Source organism: Phyllosticta citriasiana (genome assembly GCF_038021145.1).
Source record: "Phyllosticta citriasiana strain CBS 120426 chromosome Unknown IWZ02scaffold_1, whole genome shotgun sequence".
Taxonomy (NCBI): domain Eukaryota; kingdom Fungi; phylum Ascomycota; class Dothideomycetes; order Botryosphaeriales; family Phyllostictaceae; genus Phyllosticta; species Phyllosticta citriasiana.
This window is the reverse complement of record NW_027117278.1, coordinates 131729-151245: the sequence shown is the minus strand read 5'-3', so window position 1 is coordinate 151245 and position 19517 is coordinate 131729. Positions and strand designations below refer to the sequence as shown.

Below are 19517 nucleotides of genomic sequence, written 5' to 3'. Positions count from 1 at the left end.
GCGAATTTTTGACGACGTTACCGCGTCGTCGATGTGGCGGCTAGGGAGGCTGCTTCGACGAGCGTGTTACCTGCACTTGGCTCTTGAGGCATGATGGCGGCCGTTCAACCCCACGCTATGGCCGAGTGAGTAGGGATGTGTATGGTGACTTTTTCTGGTGGCTGCGGCCTCGCAGACTCATACTCATACACCGATTGCTCAGCTCGCCAGTCGTCTTTTCTGTCGTGCATGTGTCGTATCGGGCAAAAAGCGGCGGCAGCAGTAGCAGCACCAGCAGCCAGTACCACGAGACCGTACAGACAGAGCATAAATGAATTGAGTCATATACTCCACATTGCACCTCTTGCTCACCCCTCGCGCCCATGCTCCAGCCGCCCCCTCAGCCCCAGAATATCCCGCCGCACATCATCCGGAACGTCCGAGTCGACGGCCGATGGGCCCGGCGGCAGTGGCGGCGGCGGCGAGCCCGCGCCATCAAAGCCAAAGGGGCTATGACTATGGGCATGCGGACGACGGCCACCAGACGAGGAGGGCGGAGGAGGAGGAGGAGGAGGGGCCTGATGATGGAGCGGCGGGGCGGCCGAGGACGTGGGCGGAAGAGGCGGCGGCGGAGGAGCATGGTGATGATGGTGATGGTGGTGCATCTGATGTTGCGGTTGTGAAGAAAATGGAGGTGGCGGCGCTTGGTGAGGTCCGGGGGCGATGGGCCGAAAGGTTTGACTTGCAGGTGCGCTGCCGTGGCCGTATGCCGTCACACTGTATGCGCCGTTGTTGGGCTGGCCTTGGGGAGGGGGATACGGCCCCGTGTAGCCATTGACGGCACCAATGCCCCCACCGACGGGAACACCGTACCCAGATGGCGCTGGGGGCACCGCGGCATTGAGCTGCGTCATGCTGCCAGCTGCGACTTGTCGTTGTTGCTCGGCTTGTCGTTGTTCAGCCATTCGTGCCTTTCTTTCTGCCCACCATTGCGTCATGCTCGCGCTGCGCTTTTCAGACTTGACGGCTTTAAGAGTCTTTTTCTTGCTACCTCCGCCTGTTGCTGTGCTGCCTGAAGGTCCAGGCGCCGGTGATGATGTGGAAACAGGCATGTAATGACCATGTGTTGGAGGAGCGAGCGACGCGTGTCCAAATGGATTTTGGTGCGATGTATTGCCAGGGCCGCTCATGTAGCTAGGGTCCAGAGTGATGCCGGGCATGGGCGACATGGAAGCTGGTGGAATATTGGTGTTTGGTGCATGCGTGTATCCCTGGACCATGAATGGTTGCTGCTGTTGTAGATGATGGTAAGTGGGTGTTCCAGAACCTGCGCTCGGGGCAGGATACGGGGATTCATGACGTTGCTGGTGTTGCTGCTGCGGCTCCTTGTTGCCATGGTCGTTGGGCGGAAGAGCAATATTTTTCTTGTTGCGCGGGCCTTTCTTAATACCCGCGTCTTTGCGTTGCGCCAGATTTTTGCTGCCGGGCGGCCTTCCTCTTCTCTTGCCCTTGGGTTCCGGAGTACCGTAGTTGTCGTCTTGGTCATCTTCTGAAGCGCTGGTGGTCATCATGCTTTCCTCCCTCATCTCGCGAATACGAGCAGGAACATAGCCTTGCTTTTTGGCTGCATTGGCTGCCCTCCCCTTCTTCCTAGGCCGAGGGGATTCGGGCGTCTCAGACTCGACGTGCTCGCGTTTTCTCGACCCTGCAGCATCAGCTGCACCCTCGAATCTCTGAACAATCCGTCTCTTTCTCTTCCCAACTTCTTCCTCGCTTTGGGCCAGATCGTCGGCCGTGACGTCTCTTGCGCGGCGGTGGCGCAATTCGCGACCTCCCACATAGTCGGTCCCGATTCGCTGGCTGAACGGATCCTGAGTTCCTGGAGCTTTCCTTGGGTCAAAGACGTAGCTGTAGATGTCTGCTTCTTTTTGATCGTCAAAAACCCTGGGATCAGTTGGCTGGCGGCCGCCGTTTACGGGCTTGCGCGGACCATTGTTAGCGTGGACCGCCACGCGCTTGTCAATAGTCAGGTACTCGTCTTGCCATGCTTTGAGCGCGGCTTGGGTATTTTCGGCAAGTGCAAAGAGAACGTCTGTCCTGCGTTCTGCCGGGGCGTGCTTTGTCAGTGCGGCAACAAATTTCTGTGCATCCGTCATGGGGGCGAAGCGGGTTTTGAGGACAAAGTCGGCTTGGTCCTCAATGTCGGATTCGGCTGGACTCGCCTCAGTCGAGGCGAACGGCGGAGGAACATCATCTTCATCTAGCTCTTCATCAAGGTAGGTTGGCTTCACTCTCGGCCGGGGTGGAAGTGGCTGTTCAGTGGGTCCCGTCTCCGCCGCAGGCTCGACAGCATCGACGGCAGCGTTGTTTGAGCTGCGCGAAGATTCGTCGCTTGGGAGCTCTGCTGCAGCTTCATCATGATTTTGTGTTTCCCAATCATGGTCAGGGGATTCTTTAGCGGGAGCGTCTACACGACCGCGATTGTTTGATCGCGTCTCGGTCTTGTCAGCAACATAGTCGTCGTCTGATTTGGCGGCGGGTGACAATGCACGAGAAGCGGTGCCATCATCATCGGCGGCATTGGAGAGCTTGTGGTGGCGAGTGCGACGCTTTTTGGGGGTGAGCTGCTTCTGAACTTTGGCTGGGCGACCCCTGCCACCTCGCCTGGGTCTTTCATGCTCGTGACCCTCGAGAGTAGGAGTTGAAGGGTTGGAGCTCTCGCGCTCGATTTCAAGAAACTGCTCGTAGACAGTCTTGGCGCGCGGAGTGTCGTTTTTGCGCGAGCGTTCCTGGTCCTCATGTGCTAAAAGGATGGTTGCAGGGACGTTGTAGATGGTCAGGATGCGATCTCCGTAGTAAGCCGTAACGGGCGGAGGGGCATCATGGTTGGATTGTGAGAGCATGGAATTGTTGGAGGAGATGCGGGTCAGGCGACGGGAAGATTTTGAGGATGAAGAGGACGAAGTTGTGTTGTTGTGGTCATAGTAGTGGTTGGCCTGAGGAGAGGGCGTGCCGGATTCGGAGGTTTTGCCTTTGCCGCTGCGCGTGCGCATGGTGGACGACGGCCAGCCCGAGCGTCGCTGAGGAACGAGCGAGACGAACAAAACGCACACGACAGCAAAAGGTCGGCAATTGTGCCGGGTCGAGTGCGGGCTGGCTTGACTGGGCCTGGAGGCTCCGTCGTGAGGCCGTCGCGCTGGTGATGGGCCCCGGCCAAACCTCGCAAGACTCGGGAATAATAGGAGTTGGAGACCACGGGTCGCGCAAGCAGCAACCCAACAAAACGCAGATGCTGCCAGCTCAATGGATGCGCCGGCGGCCGTCAAAAGATCAGAGGGCCCGGCTTGGAGCGGCGGCGGGCGTGAGGGTGGGCGTGGTGATGGGTGTGCACTGTGGCTCTCCATACATGTCCAGCAGGCGAAGCATTTCGTGTCGTTGATGCTCAGCCCGCCGCAGCCAATCACATTCCCCGCCTTCGTGCAGCCTCCCAGGGATGGTGCAGCGCCCGCTGTTGACACCTCCCAGCTTCACTTGCTCTTCACTCTTCTCCATCCCAACCAACCCTTTCCACAGCTCCACTCCACTCCACTCCTCCCCTCCCCGCCATCATGTCCAAGGCCCTCTCCAAGGAGGAGCTCCTCGCTCAGTTTGACGACCTCGGCGACGACCAGCTCGCCGCTGCTTCCCCCCAGAAGCCAGCGCCCGCCGACCAGTCCAAGCCCGAAGCTGAGGACGACCCCGTTGCTGAGCTCGCCGCCTTGGCCGCTGCGCGCCCGCCCAGCAGGACTGCCACTCCCAAGCTCTCCTCCTCCACCACCAACAGCCGCTCCCCCCGCCGCACGGGCATCGTGACGCCATCGTCAACTGGCTCGCCGCGAAACAGCGAGGACAAGGGCTCTGCTCAGAACCCTCCGCGGAAGTCTGGCGAGGGCACGCGTCCTTTCCACGAAGGCACAACTCCCCCAGCTGAGAAACAAGCTCAAGAGTCCGAGGCCGCCAAGTCGTCTGGCGGAGGATGGTGGGGAAGCCTCACTGGCCTGGCCTCGGCCGCTGCCAAGCAGGCTGAGGCGGCCATGAAGGAGATTCAAAAGAACGAGGAAGCTGTCAGATGGGCCGAGCAGGTCAAGGGCAATGTTGGCGCCTTGCGATCCTACGGTAGGTGATGCGCGGCTACTTTGTAACTCGAACTCCAGTTACTTGACTTTGACCGACAGCTTCGAAACCGCGTCAAGATGAGTGTACGAGTTGTGACTAATGAAATTGGTGTAGGAGACGAGCTACGCTCTCGTGCCCTTCCCACTTTTACGCATCTCCTTCACACCCTTGCGCCACCTATTTCTCAACATGAACGCCTCCAAATTCACATCACTCACGACCTCCGCAACTACCCCTCGTTGGACCCCATAATCTACGCAACTTTCTCCCGCGTCATGTCTCAGGTCGAGGGCGGTGACCTCATGGTTATTCAACGTGGCTCTGAGTCGCAGCACCGTCGCTCATCCGAGGCTGGCTACACTGGCGGCAGCACCGCCGGCTGGAACGACGGCCCATGGTGGCGCGATGTTGGAGTGCAACGTGACATGAGTGCAGTCAAAGGACTTGTTGAAGGAACAAAACTTGCCCGTGTGAGCGCGGAGAGCTATTCCAACGACTTTTTCGCGGGCAAGGGCGGCGTGGAAGAGGCAGCCAAGGCCGCCAGTGAAGTTCTGTCGGAGACGAATCCCGTGCGGAGCAGCGACATCTTTCTCTCGTTGCAGGCCGTCAGCCACGGGGCAGCAAAGGACCTGTTTGCCAGCTCCACTGCCGATCAGGAGAAGAAGGACGCGGGCGGCGTTGAGGAGCCCGACGAGACGGACGACCTTGTCTCCTTTGCGGTCTACCTGCACGACCCTATCCACAGCATCTCCTTCCACAGCCTCTCGCAATCGTTCCCGCAGAAATGGGCCGACTGGCTCGACGCCAGCACGCCGCCCGTCGAAGAGGATGACAACGATCCCGTCGCTCGGCTGCCCCCGCAAATCAAGGAAATCATCGAGACGGGCGGTGTCGATCCCCGCGAGTGGGTCGCCGAGTGGATCGAAGAGGTCATTAGCCTGGCCGTCGGCGTCGTGGCCCAGCGGTACGTCGCGCGCCGGATGGGCGTCGGCGAAGGTGGCATTGGACGTGGCAAGGCGCGCGAGCGCGTCGAGGAAAGCGGCGGAGGCGAAGCAGCGCGGGCAATCTAATAAAAAATGGCAGAAAGGCAAGGGGATCCCGTTCTTGTTTGACTGATTTGGTACGCGCTCTGTGTTATCCGGACATGAGCACGGTTGTACGGCATGGATTCGGGGGAAACTACGGTACCCCTTGGTGTTTTGGTTCATGATTGATTTCGGCTTCTCTCCTTGGTGCCTTTTCTCACGTTCGAATTGGCAATAAGCCACTGAAAGGAATGCTTTTTTTTTTTTGGTATGGGTTTGGGTAGGGGAGAGGTTGGACATGGAAGCTGTACTTTGCAGTAATCCTGGTGGATTGGTAGCCACGCTCTTTCTATGCTGCTGTTTGATTGAGTTGTGCTACTATCTTCAAATGATGAAGTTGACGATGCTCACGTCTTTTTGGCCAGTGCTTGGTCATGAGTGGAAAGAATCGATGGGAAAAGTCAAAAACTGCTTTTCTCATCTTTCTAAGGGTCTCGTCCAATCCGGCAGCTTGCTCCTGGGGAACGGTTCGCCCATTGCGCCTTGTCCACTGATATATTTGACGCCAGCCCACAGAAAAACCCCAAATAACGCCGTCAACATGCCTGTACACCGTCCATCCATCTATCCTCCAACGACCGTCCCCGTCTCAAATTATCCCGTTCTCTCTCTCTCTCTGTGTGTGTGTGTGTGTCTCTCTCTCTCTTTCAGCCCACCACCTTCACCTATTTCTTCCCCTTCGCCCCCTCCTTGCCGCCCTCCTTATCCTTATCCTTCTTGCCCCCCCTCAAAATCTCCAGATGCCCCGCCCGCTGCGCCAGGCTCTTCTCCGTCAGCGCCGTCAGCCCGCCCGTGTGCTTCTTGAGCAGCTTTTTCTGCGCAATCAGGGACTGCTTCTTCGGTGCGATTTGCCGCGTGCCGCGCGGTTTGAGGGCCGTGGGTCTATGGGGAGGAGAAGTGTTAGTGGGTGGGGATTGGTTGGGGTAGGGAGCGGAGAAGGGAGAAGGGAGGTGTACTTTTTGCCTTTTGCGCTCGTCGTGGCGGGTTTGGCTTTTTGCTTGATTGTGCCTTGGGCCATTTTGTGTGTGTGCGGGTGGCGGTGATGTGGGTTGTTGCGGATGTGGTGTGGTATCTCCCGTTTTACACCTTCGATTTTCTTCTCAGTGGTTGAAGCGGCGGAAGTGAGAGTGTGGATAATGTGGTGTGGTTTGTGTAGAATGGTTGTTGATGGCAGCTGGGAAATTGTCGCCGTCGAACATACTGCCGCCGCTCACCGCTTGGTCAGTGCTTTTCTGGGGTCAGCCCAGTTGACGCGAGTCAAGACGCTAGCTGCATTGGGTACGTGGCCAGGATTTCCGCTTTCCCCGCAACCTGGTTGTGTGTTTTCAGCTGTCTCTCGAAGACAGAAAAACAACGACAACTGATATTTTTATTTCGTCGCTAAGTCATCTGTCTGAAGTAATCCAAAGGCTCTGTCGACTCTCTTCTTGACGCACTAATGGCTCGGGTCAAGTCCGCAACAGCCAAGCTCCATGCAGCCGAGTCCGACTGACAACTCTGACGTCAACCGCCCCAAACGGCTATTCAAAGGGCAGGTGACAAGCCCAACGCACCACCGATCGCAGGGCTCTGCGGGGGTAAATGCAGCATCCGCATACTGACCGCCGAGCAAGCACTTTATCCAGCTGAATAACCGGGCAGCAGACGAGTGGCTGCGCCAGCCTGACGAATGGCCGAAGCGCGTTGCGAAGGTGGAGACGATGCGGAGTGAAGAGATGGACGGTCGTACCGCAGTGGTACAGGATGCCGATTGTGGGTCTGGACGGTGAATCGTGGGGGAGAGAGAGAAGTCGTGATATTTATCCCACCATGCGGTCTTGTGGGTGGTCTCGCTGGGACATGTCGGTCTCGCTCTCATGATGCTGCTTTTGCCCTTGTTATTCGCCTCTGCGCTGTTGATTTGTGGAGTAGTGGAAGCTCTGGGTCAGCGACCAACCATAGCCTTCAATGGCACCGCCCACGATTTTCTCCTCGCCAGCTCGTCTGCTTCGGTGCGTTTGCTGCTCGATGCTGCAGATTGGCCTGGGGTCCTCCGTGCTGCGGATGATGTTGCGCTCGACTTTGGCCGCGTTACCGGTGCAAATGGCTCTGTCGTCTTGGATGAGAGCAATGGACATCGCGGCAATGCGTCTGCAACTTTCAATGTCACGGGAAAGAGCAATTGGGATGTTGGCAGTAAAGGTGTGATGACTGCCGGTTTAATGATCGCTGGGACTGTAGGGAAGAGCAGTCTGATTGATGGATTGGCAAGAGAAGGGAAAATTGATGTTGCCAGGATTGAGGGACGGTGGGAAGCATTCACTTCGAGCGTCGTGCAAGCACCAATTGAAGGTATAGACTGGGCGCTTGTGGTCGCAGGTATGTCTGTTCACGTCGAAATGTCCAGGGCTGTGGACAAATTTGACGACTCGGGTGTGATATTACCCTCTTAATTGATGCTAACGTAAATAGGCAGCGACAAACGTGGAACCATCTACGGTCTGTACGACATTTCCGAACAGATTGGCGTCTCGCCCTGGTACTGGTTCGCGGACGTCCCTACCAGAAGCCAATCTGCCATTTTCGCCTTGAACACGACGAAGAAGCAAGGCCCACCTTCTGTCAAATACCGCGGTCTATTCATTAACGACGAAGCCCCGGCGCTGACCGGCTGGATGAACGCCAACTATCTCAAATCAGAGTACGGCTCTGCTTTCGGCGCCGACTTTTATGCCCACGTCTTCGAACTTCTCCTAAGATTGCGGGCAAACTACTTTTGGCCGGCCATGTGGGGAAGCATGTTCAACGTCGACGACGCCCGAAACCAGCCGCTCGCCGACGAGTTTGGAATCGTCATGGGGACTTCGCACACAGAGCCAATGATGCGAGCGACAAATGAATGGACAACGTTTGGGCAAGGCGCCTGGCAGTGGAATACCAACAACGCATCCATCTACCCCTTCTTCGTTGAAGGTGCCGAGCGCGCCAAACCCTACGAGGGTATCATGACCATGGGGATGCGCGGAAGTGGAGATACGGCGCTCAGCCCAGGCATCGAGACTGCCATGCTGGAAAATATCGTCGACACGCAACGAAGTATCTTAGAAGACGTCTATGGGAATGTGACAGCCGTGCCACAGATGTGGTGTCTCTACAAGGAGGTGCAGGGCTACTATGAAGCCGGAATGAGGGTACCGGACGACGTCACTTTGCTCTGGTCAGACGACAATTGGGGAAATATGAGGAGACTGCCGACGAGCAACGAGACTGATCGGAGCGGCGGCGCTGGAATCTATTATGTGGGTGGATGCGATACTCTGTACGTGAAAAGCTGACAGAAAAGCAGCACTTCGACTATGTTGGAGACCCGAGGGACTACAAATGGGTATGCTGACACAGAAAAACGAGCATGGTTGCCTTTTGCTGACCTTGTCAGATCAACACAATTCAGCTGGAAAAGACATTAGAGCAGCTTCGCCTGACGTATGAGAGAGGAGCAAGGGATATTTGGATCGTCAATGTGGGAGATCTCAAGCCTCTGGTAAGTACTTGTTGAGCGCTTCTCCCAAGTGCAAATGTTGCTGATAGGCGTAGGAAATACCCATCAGCCATTTCCTTGACCTTGCCTACAACATAGATCAATGGTCCACTGTCAGCACCGAGCACTGGCTCACGCTCTGGGCTACTCGAGAATTTGGAGCAGCCGTAGCAAAAGATACTGCTCGAGTCGTAGACGTATACGGAAAACTAGCGGCCAGGAGAAAATACGAACTTCTTAACTCCACCATCTACAGCACAATCAACTACGAAGAGGCGGAAACTGTCCTCGATGAATGGGAATCACTGGCAAAAGAAGCCCAGTCTATTCACGATACTTTGTCAGAAGAAGCTCAACCTTCCTTCTTCGAGCTGGTGCTGCATCCGGTGCTGGCAGGCCTGACCGTCTATGACATACACATCAGCTCTGCTAAGAACTTGCTCTACGCGTCCCAGGGTCGGACGAGCGTGAACGCTTGGGCAGACAGGGTTTTGAAAAAGTTCCGGTACGACCACGAACTGACGGCCAGATACAATTCATTACTCGACGGTAAATGGAACCACATGATGGACCAAACCCACCTAGGTTATGTGTACTGGTAAGTAATGTCTTCAAAAGCTCCCGGAACGTCTGCTGATGAGCAAGGCAACAACCAATGCGGCAAATCACTCCTCCTCTTCAGTTCGTCCAGACACTGGAAGGAGGTCTGAATGGTGATATGAAGGTGTCAGTCGAGGGAAGCAATGCGAGCGTTCCGGGAGACGACCAGTGGCACGATCTTTCCAGCGATACTTTGACTTTACCCCCTATCGACCCATTTGGGTCTCGACGCTGGATCGACATATTCTCCACGGGAACAAGTTTCTGCTTGTGGAACATCTCAGCCGACCCGTTTGTAAAATTGTCACAGAGCTCTGGAATGCTTTCGGCGTCGGGCAACGCGACAGACACTCGCGTCTACATCACGATCGACTGGGACGCCGTCGCTGACGCTTCAGGCACGACAACAATCAACATCACATCCAGCACCGGCTACGGGACGCAGTACACGGCTCCCAAAGTGATAATCCCTTACAACCGCACGACGATCCCGTCATCATTCTCAAACGGCTTCGTCGAATCCGACGGCCACATCTCCATCGAAGCAGCGCATTACAGCACCATCGTCCCCGCTACGACAGCCAACACGAGCGCTGAATGGACCGTCCTCTCCTCCTACGGCCGCACACAAAGCGGCGTCACGCTTTCACCTGGCACGCTCCCCTCGCTTACCACGTCCACCGCGCCCGCACTCGAATACAATATTCTTACCTTCTCCCCCCTCTCCGCCAACGCCTCCTCCCCCAACGCTAACATCACACTGTACCTCTCGCCCAGCCTAAACACGGACCCTTCACGGCCGCTTCGCTACGCCGTCACTGTCGACGATCAAGATCCGCAAATTGTGCAGTTCGTGCACGACCGGCCGGACGGCGCGCTGCCGGTTGGCTGGGAGGACGCGGTGGCGGATGCCATCTGGAAGAGTCGCACGGATTGGATCGTGCCGCCGGGAGAGCACGTCGTTAGATTGTGGGCGCTGGAGCCGGGCGTGGTGGTGCAGAAGATTGTGCTTGACTTGGGGGGTGTAAGGGAGAGTTATTTGGGGCCGCCGGAAAGTAGGTGGGTTGGGTAGGTGGTGGAATTGGCGTGGCTGAGTATACTGTTGCAAGTAGACAAAGGTGGAATATTTGAGAGTGTTCATGAGCACAAAGTGCAGACATTGATGTATGCTGTAGACGGGAATCTAGGAATCTATGACGTCAGTAGTAGAGAGCACTGAAACTGCAGATAGCAAAAACAGAATTGGCTGAAAACTCCTCTAAATCTGATGATACCTTTTCATCCTCATCATGAAGACAGAGAGGACAGAGAGGAAATGTATAATTAAGTTGGACGAAGTGTAGTCCAAATAGGCGGTACAGCAGCCAAAGCAACCAAGGCGCACGGTCCAAGCAGCGACAGACGTCATGGTTCCCTCGATCTCGCCCGCAGATCGATTGCGCGCGTTACAGATCAGATCCAACAGGGGTAGAAGCCACCAGGCGCGCCCTTGTTCCTGGCATGGGCATGATGCTGTCCTCAGCAGAGCATCCGAAGGCCAAACCGTTCGCCTCCTTCTCACCTCACAGACGCGTCTTGCCCTCATGCGCGTCCTCCTCTACCATCTCGCTCGCTCTTCTCGATCTTTGGTCCAGAAAACAAAGATAGTCAGCCGCGGGTCAGCTGTTGTTCACTCCATTGCTTCCGTCAGACATCTCAGCCATTCGCGAATCACCGCCATGCCCGACAAACGCAAAGCCCCACCCGCCTCGACCGGATACTCTGATTCCGCAGGCGCAGCATCCAACAAACGCTCCGCCGAATCGACACCGCGCAAAGCCATCAAGACCGAATCATCCAATGGCACAAAGAAAGAGTCGCCGTCCGCCTCTGCCGAACACGACGCTTCGCCGCGCGTCGAAGAGCGCGTCGGCATCGTGCAGCGCGAGTTCTACCCCGCCGAAATGTCGAACGAGCGCTGCGCGCAGTACAACGCCAACGAAATCCCGCGGCCGATCGAGCAGCTGGAGAAGACGATTCAGGCGACGCAGAAGGAGCGCGAGAGGATTGGCGTCGGCGACGCGGTTGTGCATTGGTTTAAGCGCGACTTGCGGGTTAAGGATAACAAGGGGTTGAGTCTGGCGGCGAAGAAGGCGAAGCAGGGGAATGTGCCGCTGGTTTGCGTCTTCGTTGTTAGTCCGCAGGACTATCAGGCCCATTTTACGTCGCCCATGCGGGTCGATTTTGACCTGAGGACGCTGGAGGTGCTGAAGCGCGATTTGGCGGCGTTGGATATACCGCTGTTGGTTGAGACGGTGGAGAAGAGGAAGGATGTCCCGGCTCGGTTGATGGGCAGGTGTGAGGAGTGGGGCGCGAAGCATCTATTTTGCAACATTGAGTACGAGGTTGATGAGCTGCGGCGCGAGACGAAGCTCACCAGGTCTTGTTTGGAGAAGGGCATCAATTTTTCGGCGGTACATGATGATGTCGTTGTTGCGCCTGGAGCGCTGAGTACTGGTGCTGGCAAGCAGTATGCCGTCTACAGCCCCTGGTATCGAGCGTGGGTCGCGCACATTCACAAGCACCCAAATCTCCTTGATGAATGGGAGGCGCCTGGCCAAAATCCCGGCGACGCGCGGAAGAAGTTCAAAGAGCTCTTCGACAGCTCAATCCCCGAGGCACCGGCAAACAAACGTCTCTCGGCCGAAGAGAAGAAGAAGTTTGCTGCGCTGTGGCCCGCGGGCGAGCATGAAGCGCACGCTCGTCTCGACAAGTTTTTGGAGTCCCGGATCAAGTCGTACAAGGACAAGCGGAATCTTCCAGCCGTAGACGGCACGGCCAAAGTCAGCGTCCACCACTCTGCTGGTACGCTGGCGGCGCGGACAAGCGTGCGCATGGCTCGCGACAAGAATGGATCGTATAAGCTGGACTCTGGCAATGCGGGAATCATGTGCTGGATCAGCGAAGTGGCATGGCGGGACTTTTACAAGCACGTCCTGGCGCACTGGCCGTACATCTGGTGAGTTTACGGAGCTTGATTTATCGGGGCTGATCCAAACTAACGGTTCGACAGCATGTTCAAGCCATTCAAATACGAATACACCAACGTGGAGTGGGAATACAACGACGAGCACTTCAAGCGGTGGAGCGAGGGGCAGACGGGGTTCCCCATCGTCGACGCCGCCGTGCGGCAGATGAACGACATGGCGTACATGCACAACCGGTGCCGGATGATCGTGGCGTCGTTCCTGGCCAAAGACCTGCTACTCGACTGGCGCATGGGCGAGCGGTACTTCATGGAACATCTCATCGACGGCGATTTTGCGTCCAACAACGGCGGGTGGGGCTTCAGCGCGTCGACGGGAGTCGATCCGCAGCCGTACTTCCGCATCTTCAACCCGCTGCTGCAGAGCGAGAAGTTTGATCCTGACGGCGAGTACATTCGCAAGTGGGTCCCGGAGTTGAAGGACGTCAAGGGCAAGGCGATTCACGATCCGTACGGTAGAGGAGAGGGTAAGAAGGCGGAGAAGGCGGGATATCCGAAGCCCATGGTCGATCACAAGTCGTGCAGGGAGAGGGCGCTGGCGCGGTACAAGGAGGGAGTTGGGAGGAACACGGCGTGAGCGAAGCGTTTCCGACATGCGAAGGTTTGGTTTGAAGAACAGGCGCCTGATATTCGTGCTTTTCAACATGTGGAACAAGCAGCAAGGCGTCGAATAAGAGAGTCGAAACGAGGTTCCGCGGATCGGCAACGACAAAGCGACAGCGACCGGGTCGGGAAAAACGGCAGCGCAAGTGACGATGGGCGTAGCTGAGGTGTCGGCCCAAGGCTTGATTCTTCGAATTAGGTTGTCTATGGCCGCGAAATTGGGTTGTTGTGATGCGGGACGTCGCTACGTCATGGCGGGGAGCTTCCGTTCAGGAGCTATAGCCACTTGCCTGTCACTCTGCGCCAGTCATTACTACCTGCGCGGCATCTCATCTCCATATCGCATCACATTGATAAAGCTTGATTGAAGCGCGCAGCGTCTCACGGCCCCCTGTTCATTGCGGCCCTGGAAGCTTTTCGAGGTCTGGGAGCTTCTTCCTTGCTCTGCCCTGCTCCGACCCCGCCTGGTCCCTTTTGGACTTCGTTCATTTCTTCCTTTACCGACCGTTGAACTACTTCAACACCACAAATTCGCCGCCATGTCTTCCAAGTTTGGAAAGCTGACTTTGTCCACGTCCGGACCCATAGACTGCGCGTTGACGGTAAGTTTGCAAAGGGTTTTGTGTTTGTCTAGTCCCATGAGCAAGCACACGCACCAGATCTTTCATCATTCCTGGACCTATTTCCAGTTCCTCATGCCGTTCGATACTAACTTTACCCAGGGATCCGCCCTCCTCAACGACCCCTACTTCAACAAAGGCTCAGCATTCACGCCGGAAGAGCGCGCCGAATTCAAGCTGCACGGGCTGCTGCCACCGAACGTGCAAACGCTCGACGAGCAAGTCAAGCGCGCGTACCAGCAGTACCGCAGCCACAGCGATGACCTGGCCAAAAACACGTTCATGACGAGCATGAAGGAGCAGAATGCCGTCCTATACTACCGCCTGATCCACGACCATCTCAAAGAAATGTTCAGCATCATCTACACGCCGACCGAGGGCGACGCCATTGCCAACTACTCGCGCCTGTTTCGGCGGCCCGAGGGCTGCTTCTTGAACGTCGAGGACCAGGACGGCATCGCGGACGACTTGAACCAGTTCGGCTCGCCCGACGAGATTGACTTGATCGTCGTCAGCGACGGCGAGCAGATTCTGGGCATTGGCGACCAGGGTGTCGGCGGCATTCTGATCTCCGTTGCGAAGCTCGTCATTTACACGCTCTGTGCGGGGATCCACCCCGCGCGCACGCTCCCCGTTGTTTTGGACTGCGGCACCAACAACGACGAACTTCTCGAGGACGACTTGTATCTCGGGCTGCGCCGGCCCAGGGCTCGTGGCAAGGAGTACGACGAGTTTGTCGACAAGTTTATTCGTGCCGCGCGAGAAAAGTATCCCAGGGCTTACATCCACTTTGAAGACTTTGGCCTGCATAATGCTCGCCGCATCCTGGATAAGTATCAGCCGCAGTTTGCGTGCTTCAATGATGACGTGCAAGGAACCGGATGCGTCACGCTGGCAGCCATCATGGCCGCGTTGAAAGTGGCGGACGTCAAATACGAGGAATTGCGGATTGTCCTTTACGGTGCTGGGACTGCTGGAATGGGGATTGCGGACCAAATCAAGGACGCCATTGCCATCAACACATCGCGATCCAAGGAGGAAGCCGGCGAGCAAATCTGGTAAGCCCCAACACACAAACGTCCATTCAGCCAACCCAAGACTGACCACCTCCAGGTGCATCGACAAACCCGGACTCCTCCTCAAATCCAAAGAGAAAGAGCTGACGCCCGCCCAACTCACCTACGCCCGCCCGGACGCCGAATGGACGCACAAACCCCACGCCTCCCTCCACTCCATAATCAAAGAAGTAAAACCGCATATCCTAATCGGCACGTCGACGCACGCCGGCGCCTTCACCGAACCCGTCGTGCGCGAAATGGCCGCCAACGTCCCACGCCCCATCATCTTCCCCCTCAGCAACCCCACCAAACTCCACGAAGCCCAGCCCGCCGATCTTTTCAACTGGACAGACGGCAAATGCCTCGTTGCAACCGGCAGCCCGTTCGCCCCCGTCGAGCATGGCGGGAGAAACTTTGAGGTTGCCGAGTGTAACAATTCGACCACGTTCCCGGGCATCGGTCTCGGCGCCGTGCTCTGCCGCGCGCGCCTGCTTTCGCCGGGCCTCCTCGTCGCCGCGACAAACGCGCTGGCACAGCAAGCGCCAGCACTGGATCCGGCCGCGAAGGGCACGCCGCGCGAGCTGGCGCTGTTGCCGGATGTCACCGACGTGCGCGAGATCAGCGTGCACATTGCCAAAGCGGTGATTCGGAAGGCGGAAGACGAGGGACTGGCGACGCAGGACGGCATCCCGGCTGACGATTCGCAGTTGGAGCAGTGGATTCGGGTGCAGATGTGGGATCCGGTGTATAGGCCGCTGAGAAGGGTTAGGGCGGAGAAGGCGAGTCGGTTTGCGAGGGGCGAGGCGGGGAGTGCGAGTACGAAGAGGCCGGCGGATTATACGGAGGAGGAGGAGGAGTAGGAGGAATAGTTGTGGGTGAGGTGCGTGTGCTGTAGAAAGAGGTGGGGAATTGATGTAGAGTGAGTGAGTGGCAGGTCTGTAGGTAAAGAAAGGTTTGCTATTCATCCTTTCCTCTGGTTGGTTGGTTGGTTGGTCGGTAGAGTGGAGTCTTGAGTCTCGAGTCGTTTTCAGTCTATCTATCTCCATCGGTCTTGTCTTTTTTTTTCTGGATTCCATTGTTGTACAATCATCTCCCCCTATCCTCCATCCCCCTCTCCTTCCCCCCAATCACCCCCTCCCCCACTCCTCGTACCTCCAACCCTGCGGCTTCTTCTGCGCCCTCCACGCCATAAGCTCCTCATCGGCGTGCGGAAACTCCTCATCAAACTTCTTCTTGCCCCTCTCCACCATCTCCGTCCACTCCCTGTCCTGCCTCCTCCTCTTCTCCTCCTGCTCCTCCCACACCCGCGCCATGCGCGCAAGGAACTGCTCTTTGGACTCGCGCGGCACCTCTGCGCCGTGTGCAGCGTTGGCGGCGTTGTAGGTGGCGATGCTGCCCGTGGGCGAGGACGAGGAAGAGGTGATGGTGCGGCGGTTGCTGGTGGTGGTGGTGGTGATGGTGGGCTGCTGCTGGCCGTCGTACGGGTACAGCATGGCTGGGCCCGGACGCTCAGAGGACGGTCTGGGGCGAGCGGCGGCGCGAGCGGCAGCACGCTGCTGGGCGAGCGTGGGAGGTGGGAGAGCGAGCAGCTCTTCTATGGCGGTGGTGGGAGCGGGAGCGGGAGCAGTCGTACTGGCGTCCGCGGTGAGGTTGGCGAGACGCTGGTGGTGGTGGTGGTGGTGGTGCTGCTGGCGGTGCTGGCGCTGGTTTTGCTGCTGCTGGGGCTTCAAAGCTCCCTGGGAGTTGGCCATGTTGACCAGAATGTGGGCGGCTTCGATGTCTGCGGCCTTGAGGTCAGCAGTCATCTCCGCGCGCGCGGCTTGCTGCTGCTGTTGCTGCTGGTGCGCCTGGGCCTGGAAGGCTCCGAGGGCGTTCGTGGTGGTGGTGGGCTGCTGGAGCTCGCGCTGGAAGGCTCCGTCGTTGGCTGCCATGTTGGCGCTGGCAGGGCGCGTCGTTGGAGCAGCCATGGCTTGACGCTCGTTTGGCTGCTGCTGCTGCTGCTCACGCTGGGAGGCTTCGTCGATGAGGGTCATGCTGGCGAAGCTGTTGGTGGTGGTGGTGGTAGCAGCGTGCGGGTTGGGAGCAGTCGTGGTGTTGGAACCACGGCCTGCGACTTGACCCAAAGCTGGAGCAGTCGGCGCAAAACTACGACGGAGACCGGAAGACTCCGACGACACGAGAGGACGACGCGCGCTGAGAGCATTCGACGGGCGACGGCCAGCCTGCCGAGAAGCATTCGTTGGCGGTGCACGCGGCGGCAGACTGGGAGCAGCCATCTCCCCACCCATCCACGCACCACTCCTGTCTCCAGGAGCAGCCGTGCGCCTCTCCAAGTCCTGGGGCACCGACGAGCGCAGGCGCATCGGCGAGGTGGATGGCGGCAGCATTGGCTGTGGCGACGGCGAGCCAGCCTGCTGATGACGAGCACCTGGCTCTCTGGCTCCAACGCCCCAAAAGTGCTCCAGCGCCTCGATCCGCCTCTCCATCTGCTCCGGGGTCGGGATCTCGCTGCTTGGGTTTGCGACGCCGACGATGTTGCTGGGTCGCAAGGGGAGCTTTGCAATCATCTTTGGTCGGGGAGGGACGGCTACGGGAAGCACAACGACCAGAGAGGGCCTGGGCTCAGCTAACTCTTCAGACTCTGGAGCCTGATGTCCCCGGATAGGAGGCGAGCCGGGAGGAGTGTGCGACTCAGCATTGGGGTCCTCCTTGAAGGCAACGGACTTCCCATTCTTGTTGCGAGTACGCGCCATTGTGTCTGACGAGGGGCTGATTGAAAGAGCTTGGGACTTGATTGCTTTGTCGCAGAACGGTGTGCGAAGCGGAGGCTGGACAGACGCTTTGCGATCTCTTTCTGATGCTGCTAGAGTTTTGTCTGTCAGTCGCATCGTTCTGAAGCCAAGAACCTGGGAATGTGCAACCTTACCACGTCAAACCTGGATGGAAATTCAATTCAAAGGCTTGCCGTGCTTGTCCCTGCTTGTGATGGGGGCAGAGCTGCTTCAAGGTGGCTTGGGGACTTGGGAGCGAGCTTGAATACCAGGTGTGGAGTTTCAACGTTTGACCGTAGCTTGCCGCCGTCTGAGGTCTGGGAGTCAAGCCCCGTAGCTGCTCGCAGAAGCTGGTCAAAGAAGAGAACTCGAAAGGAGAGGATGAGTGCGGTGCGGGTGCGTGTCAAGTATTTCGAGAGGGCCAGAGGGAGAGGAGGATTTTGTGTGCTGCCTCAACGGCGGGTCACTTGCTCCCGCCTCGTGTCGCCGTGCCGAGCCCCAGCATCACTTCGCCGTCAACGACGACACTGGACCAGATAAGGACACAATTAGGGCGCATTTGACGGCGAGTGATGGATATAATCGACGCATCGTGTTCAAAAAGGATTATTTTCCGAGGTTGGTGGGTATACAAGCACTGAAAGGGTAGGGAGAACCGTCTGGTGAACTCCCTCCTACAACAGACTCGGGAACGTTTCGTTCCCGCGTGTGAAGATCTCGAGAAACATCAAAACCGCTGTAGAGGATCTTTTCCGATTGAATAGAATAATCTGGACTCCTCTCGGTGTCGCTATCTCTATTTCTTTCGAGATGCGCTTCCACACGGACGGAGCCTTCGAGGAGGCAGCCAGCCAGCCAGCCAGCCAAACGACCAGAAATGGGGCGCATGCGCAGCGCTAACGGAGGTTCCAGCACTCAAAAAAGACTGATAATGGCTTCATGACATTCCAAATCGGCGGAACAAGCTTGCAAGCAAACCGCTCGCTGAAAAGGAGTCAAAGGTTTGGACAATCGCCAGTAGGCCGCGATCAACGCATCCTCGCTTTGCCAACTTTCGCATTATGGATCCATGCTGTTCTCTCGCATTGGCGAAAATCAAGGCAAAGCCTTTCCACATTGTCGGCAGCCATCCCGTGACTGCTGCTGGACCGGAAAAGAGGCAGCGCCGAAGCAGTCCTCTCGGACCATATTGGGGGCAACAGCAAAAGCGCCATGTCTGAATTCGATGAAAGATGTGGCAGGCAAGATGGAGGTCTACAGATGAGAAGCTGACGGCAATTGGGCTTTCAATAGATGGACGGTTGGGAGATGGACATTGGAAAAACCGTCAGGACACAGCACCTGAGTAGCTTCCGGCATGAGCTAAGTCAACAGGGTATTTACGGCGCAATCATCTCTTGCTGACCAGGGTATGTGCCCTGTGTTTCCACATGCCCCAGTTACAAAAGACCCGCGGGTCTTTTCTCTCCTTTCTGCCTTTGCAACAACTTAGGACCATACTTGATTTCGGCAATGCTCAGGCTGTTGCACCTGCAACAAGTGACTGCAGTGAGCCTAGATCATAGCAAAAATAGCGATCCAATTTTTGCTCTTCAGTTTATGGAACTGCCGTATTTCTTTCGCCGCGATGTTCGCCATCAGTTCAAGATACTGCCATCTTCAGAAAGCAACTGCAGATTCTTTGAGAAATTGGAAAAAATGCAGGACCTCTCCTCGTTCGAGAGAGCAATAAAGACGCAGAAACCGCTCAGTAAGTTGACTCTCTAGAGCAGCTCCTCGTCACCGATCTATGATCCAAAGCTAAGTATTGTTCTGGAGACTGTGCACAGATTTGAACGACATGGTGCGGCTTTTATTAGCCGCAGGCTACATACAGCCAGGAGGATGGCCGGTGAGCCGGTCTCATGAGCCAGACATATGCCACGAGCACATCGAAGCGGCATCGGCCTGAAGGCTCGAGCTCAGGGGCCACGAGACTCTGAAACCTGCTGACACTTCGCAGGTGCCGTCTTCTTCACCAATGTAAAAGACCTGTATTTGCAACTTTGCCGCTTCTTTCTCTTTTCGCGTCCTATGCTTCAACCAAGGCACCATTAATGGCTCC

General features: G+C 57.0%; 7 protein-coding genes across 7 annotated transcripts; 5 read left to right on the top strand and 2 right to left on the bottom strand.

Annotated features, from left to right (window-relative positions):
- Positions 1-347: 347 nt before the first annotated feature.
- Positions 348-3032, bottom strand: IWZ02DRAFT_486287 (uncharacterized protein; the record flags this gene model as incomplete). The annotated part of the gene is made up of 1 exon (XM_066769243.1): positions 348-3032. One exon carries the CDS (start codon positions 3030-3032, stop codon positions 348-350), a length of 2685 nt encoding a protein of 894 aa, XP_066626715.1.
- Positions 3033-3517: 485 nt separating this feature from the next.
- On the top strand, positions 3518-5563 carry IWZ02DRAFT_438180 (maintenance of telomere capping protein 1). Its single transcript, XM_066766709.1, has 2 exons — positions 3518-4134; positions 4249-5563. Exons 1-2 carry the CDS (start codon positions 3588-3590, stop codon positions 5202-5204), a joined length of 1503 nt encoding a protein of 500 aa, XP_066626714.1. The 5' UTR covers positions 3518-3587; the 3' UTR covers positions 5205-5563.
- On the bottom strand, positions 5564-6552 carry IWZ02DRAFT_438177 (uncharacterized protein). The gene is made up of 2 exons (XM_066766708.1): positions 6176-6552; positions 5564-6101 (listed from the first exon to the last, which is right to left on the bottom strand). The coding sequence occupies exons 1-2, from the start codon at positions 6235-6237 to the stop codon at positions 5885-5887; spliced, it is 279 nt and encodes a 92-aa protein (XP_066626713.1). The 5' UTR covers positions 6238-6552; the 3' UTR covers positions 5564-5884.
- Positions 6553-6829: 277 nt separating this feature from the next.
- On the top strand, positions 6830-10595 carry IWZ02DRAFT_1023 (uncharacterized protein). The gene is made up of 6 exons (XM_066761263.1): positions 6830-7577; positions 7671-8497; positions 8545-8583; positions 8635-8739; positions 8793-9334; positions 9382-10595. Exons 1-6 carry the CDS (start codon positions 7076-7078, stop codon positions 10406-10408), a joined length of 3042 nt encoding a protein of 1013 aa, XP_066626712.1. The 5' UTR covers positions 6830-7075; the 3' UTR covers positions 10409-10595.
- IWZ02DRAFT_438173 (DNA photolyase, FAD-binding/Cryptochrome) lies at positions 10592-13311 on the top strand. The gene is made up of 2 exons (XM_066766707.1): positions 10592-12334; positions 12389-13311. Exons 1-2 carry the CDS (start codon positions 10743-10745, stop codon positions 12936-12938), a joined length of 2142 nt encoding a protein of 713 aa, XP_066626711.1. The 5' UTR covers positions 10592-10742; the 3' UTR covers positions 12939-13311.
- On the top strand, positions 13289-15982 carry IWZ02DRAFT_438169 (NAD-dependent malic enzyme 1). The gene is made up of 3 exons (XM_066766706.1): positions 13289-13566; positions 13687-14642; positions 14698-15982. Exons 1-3 carry the CDS (start codon positions 13504-13506, stop codon positions 15500-15502), a joined length of 1824 nt encoding a protein of 607 aa, XP_066626710.1. The 5' UTR covers positions 13289-13503; the 3' UTR covers positions 15503-15982.
- Positions 15983-16255: 273 nt separating this feature from the next.
- On the top strand, positions 16256-16800 carry IWZ02DRAFT_438168 (uncharacterized protein). The gene has a single exon (XM_066766705.1). It carries the CDS (start codon positions 16392-16394, stop codon positions 16614-16616), a length of 225 nt encoding a protein of 74 aa, XP_066626709.1. The 5' UTR covers positions 16256-16391; the 3' UTR covers positions 16617-16800.
- The last annotated feature ends 2717 nt before the right edge of the window (positions 16801-19517 follow it).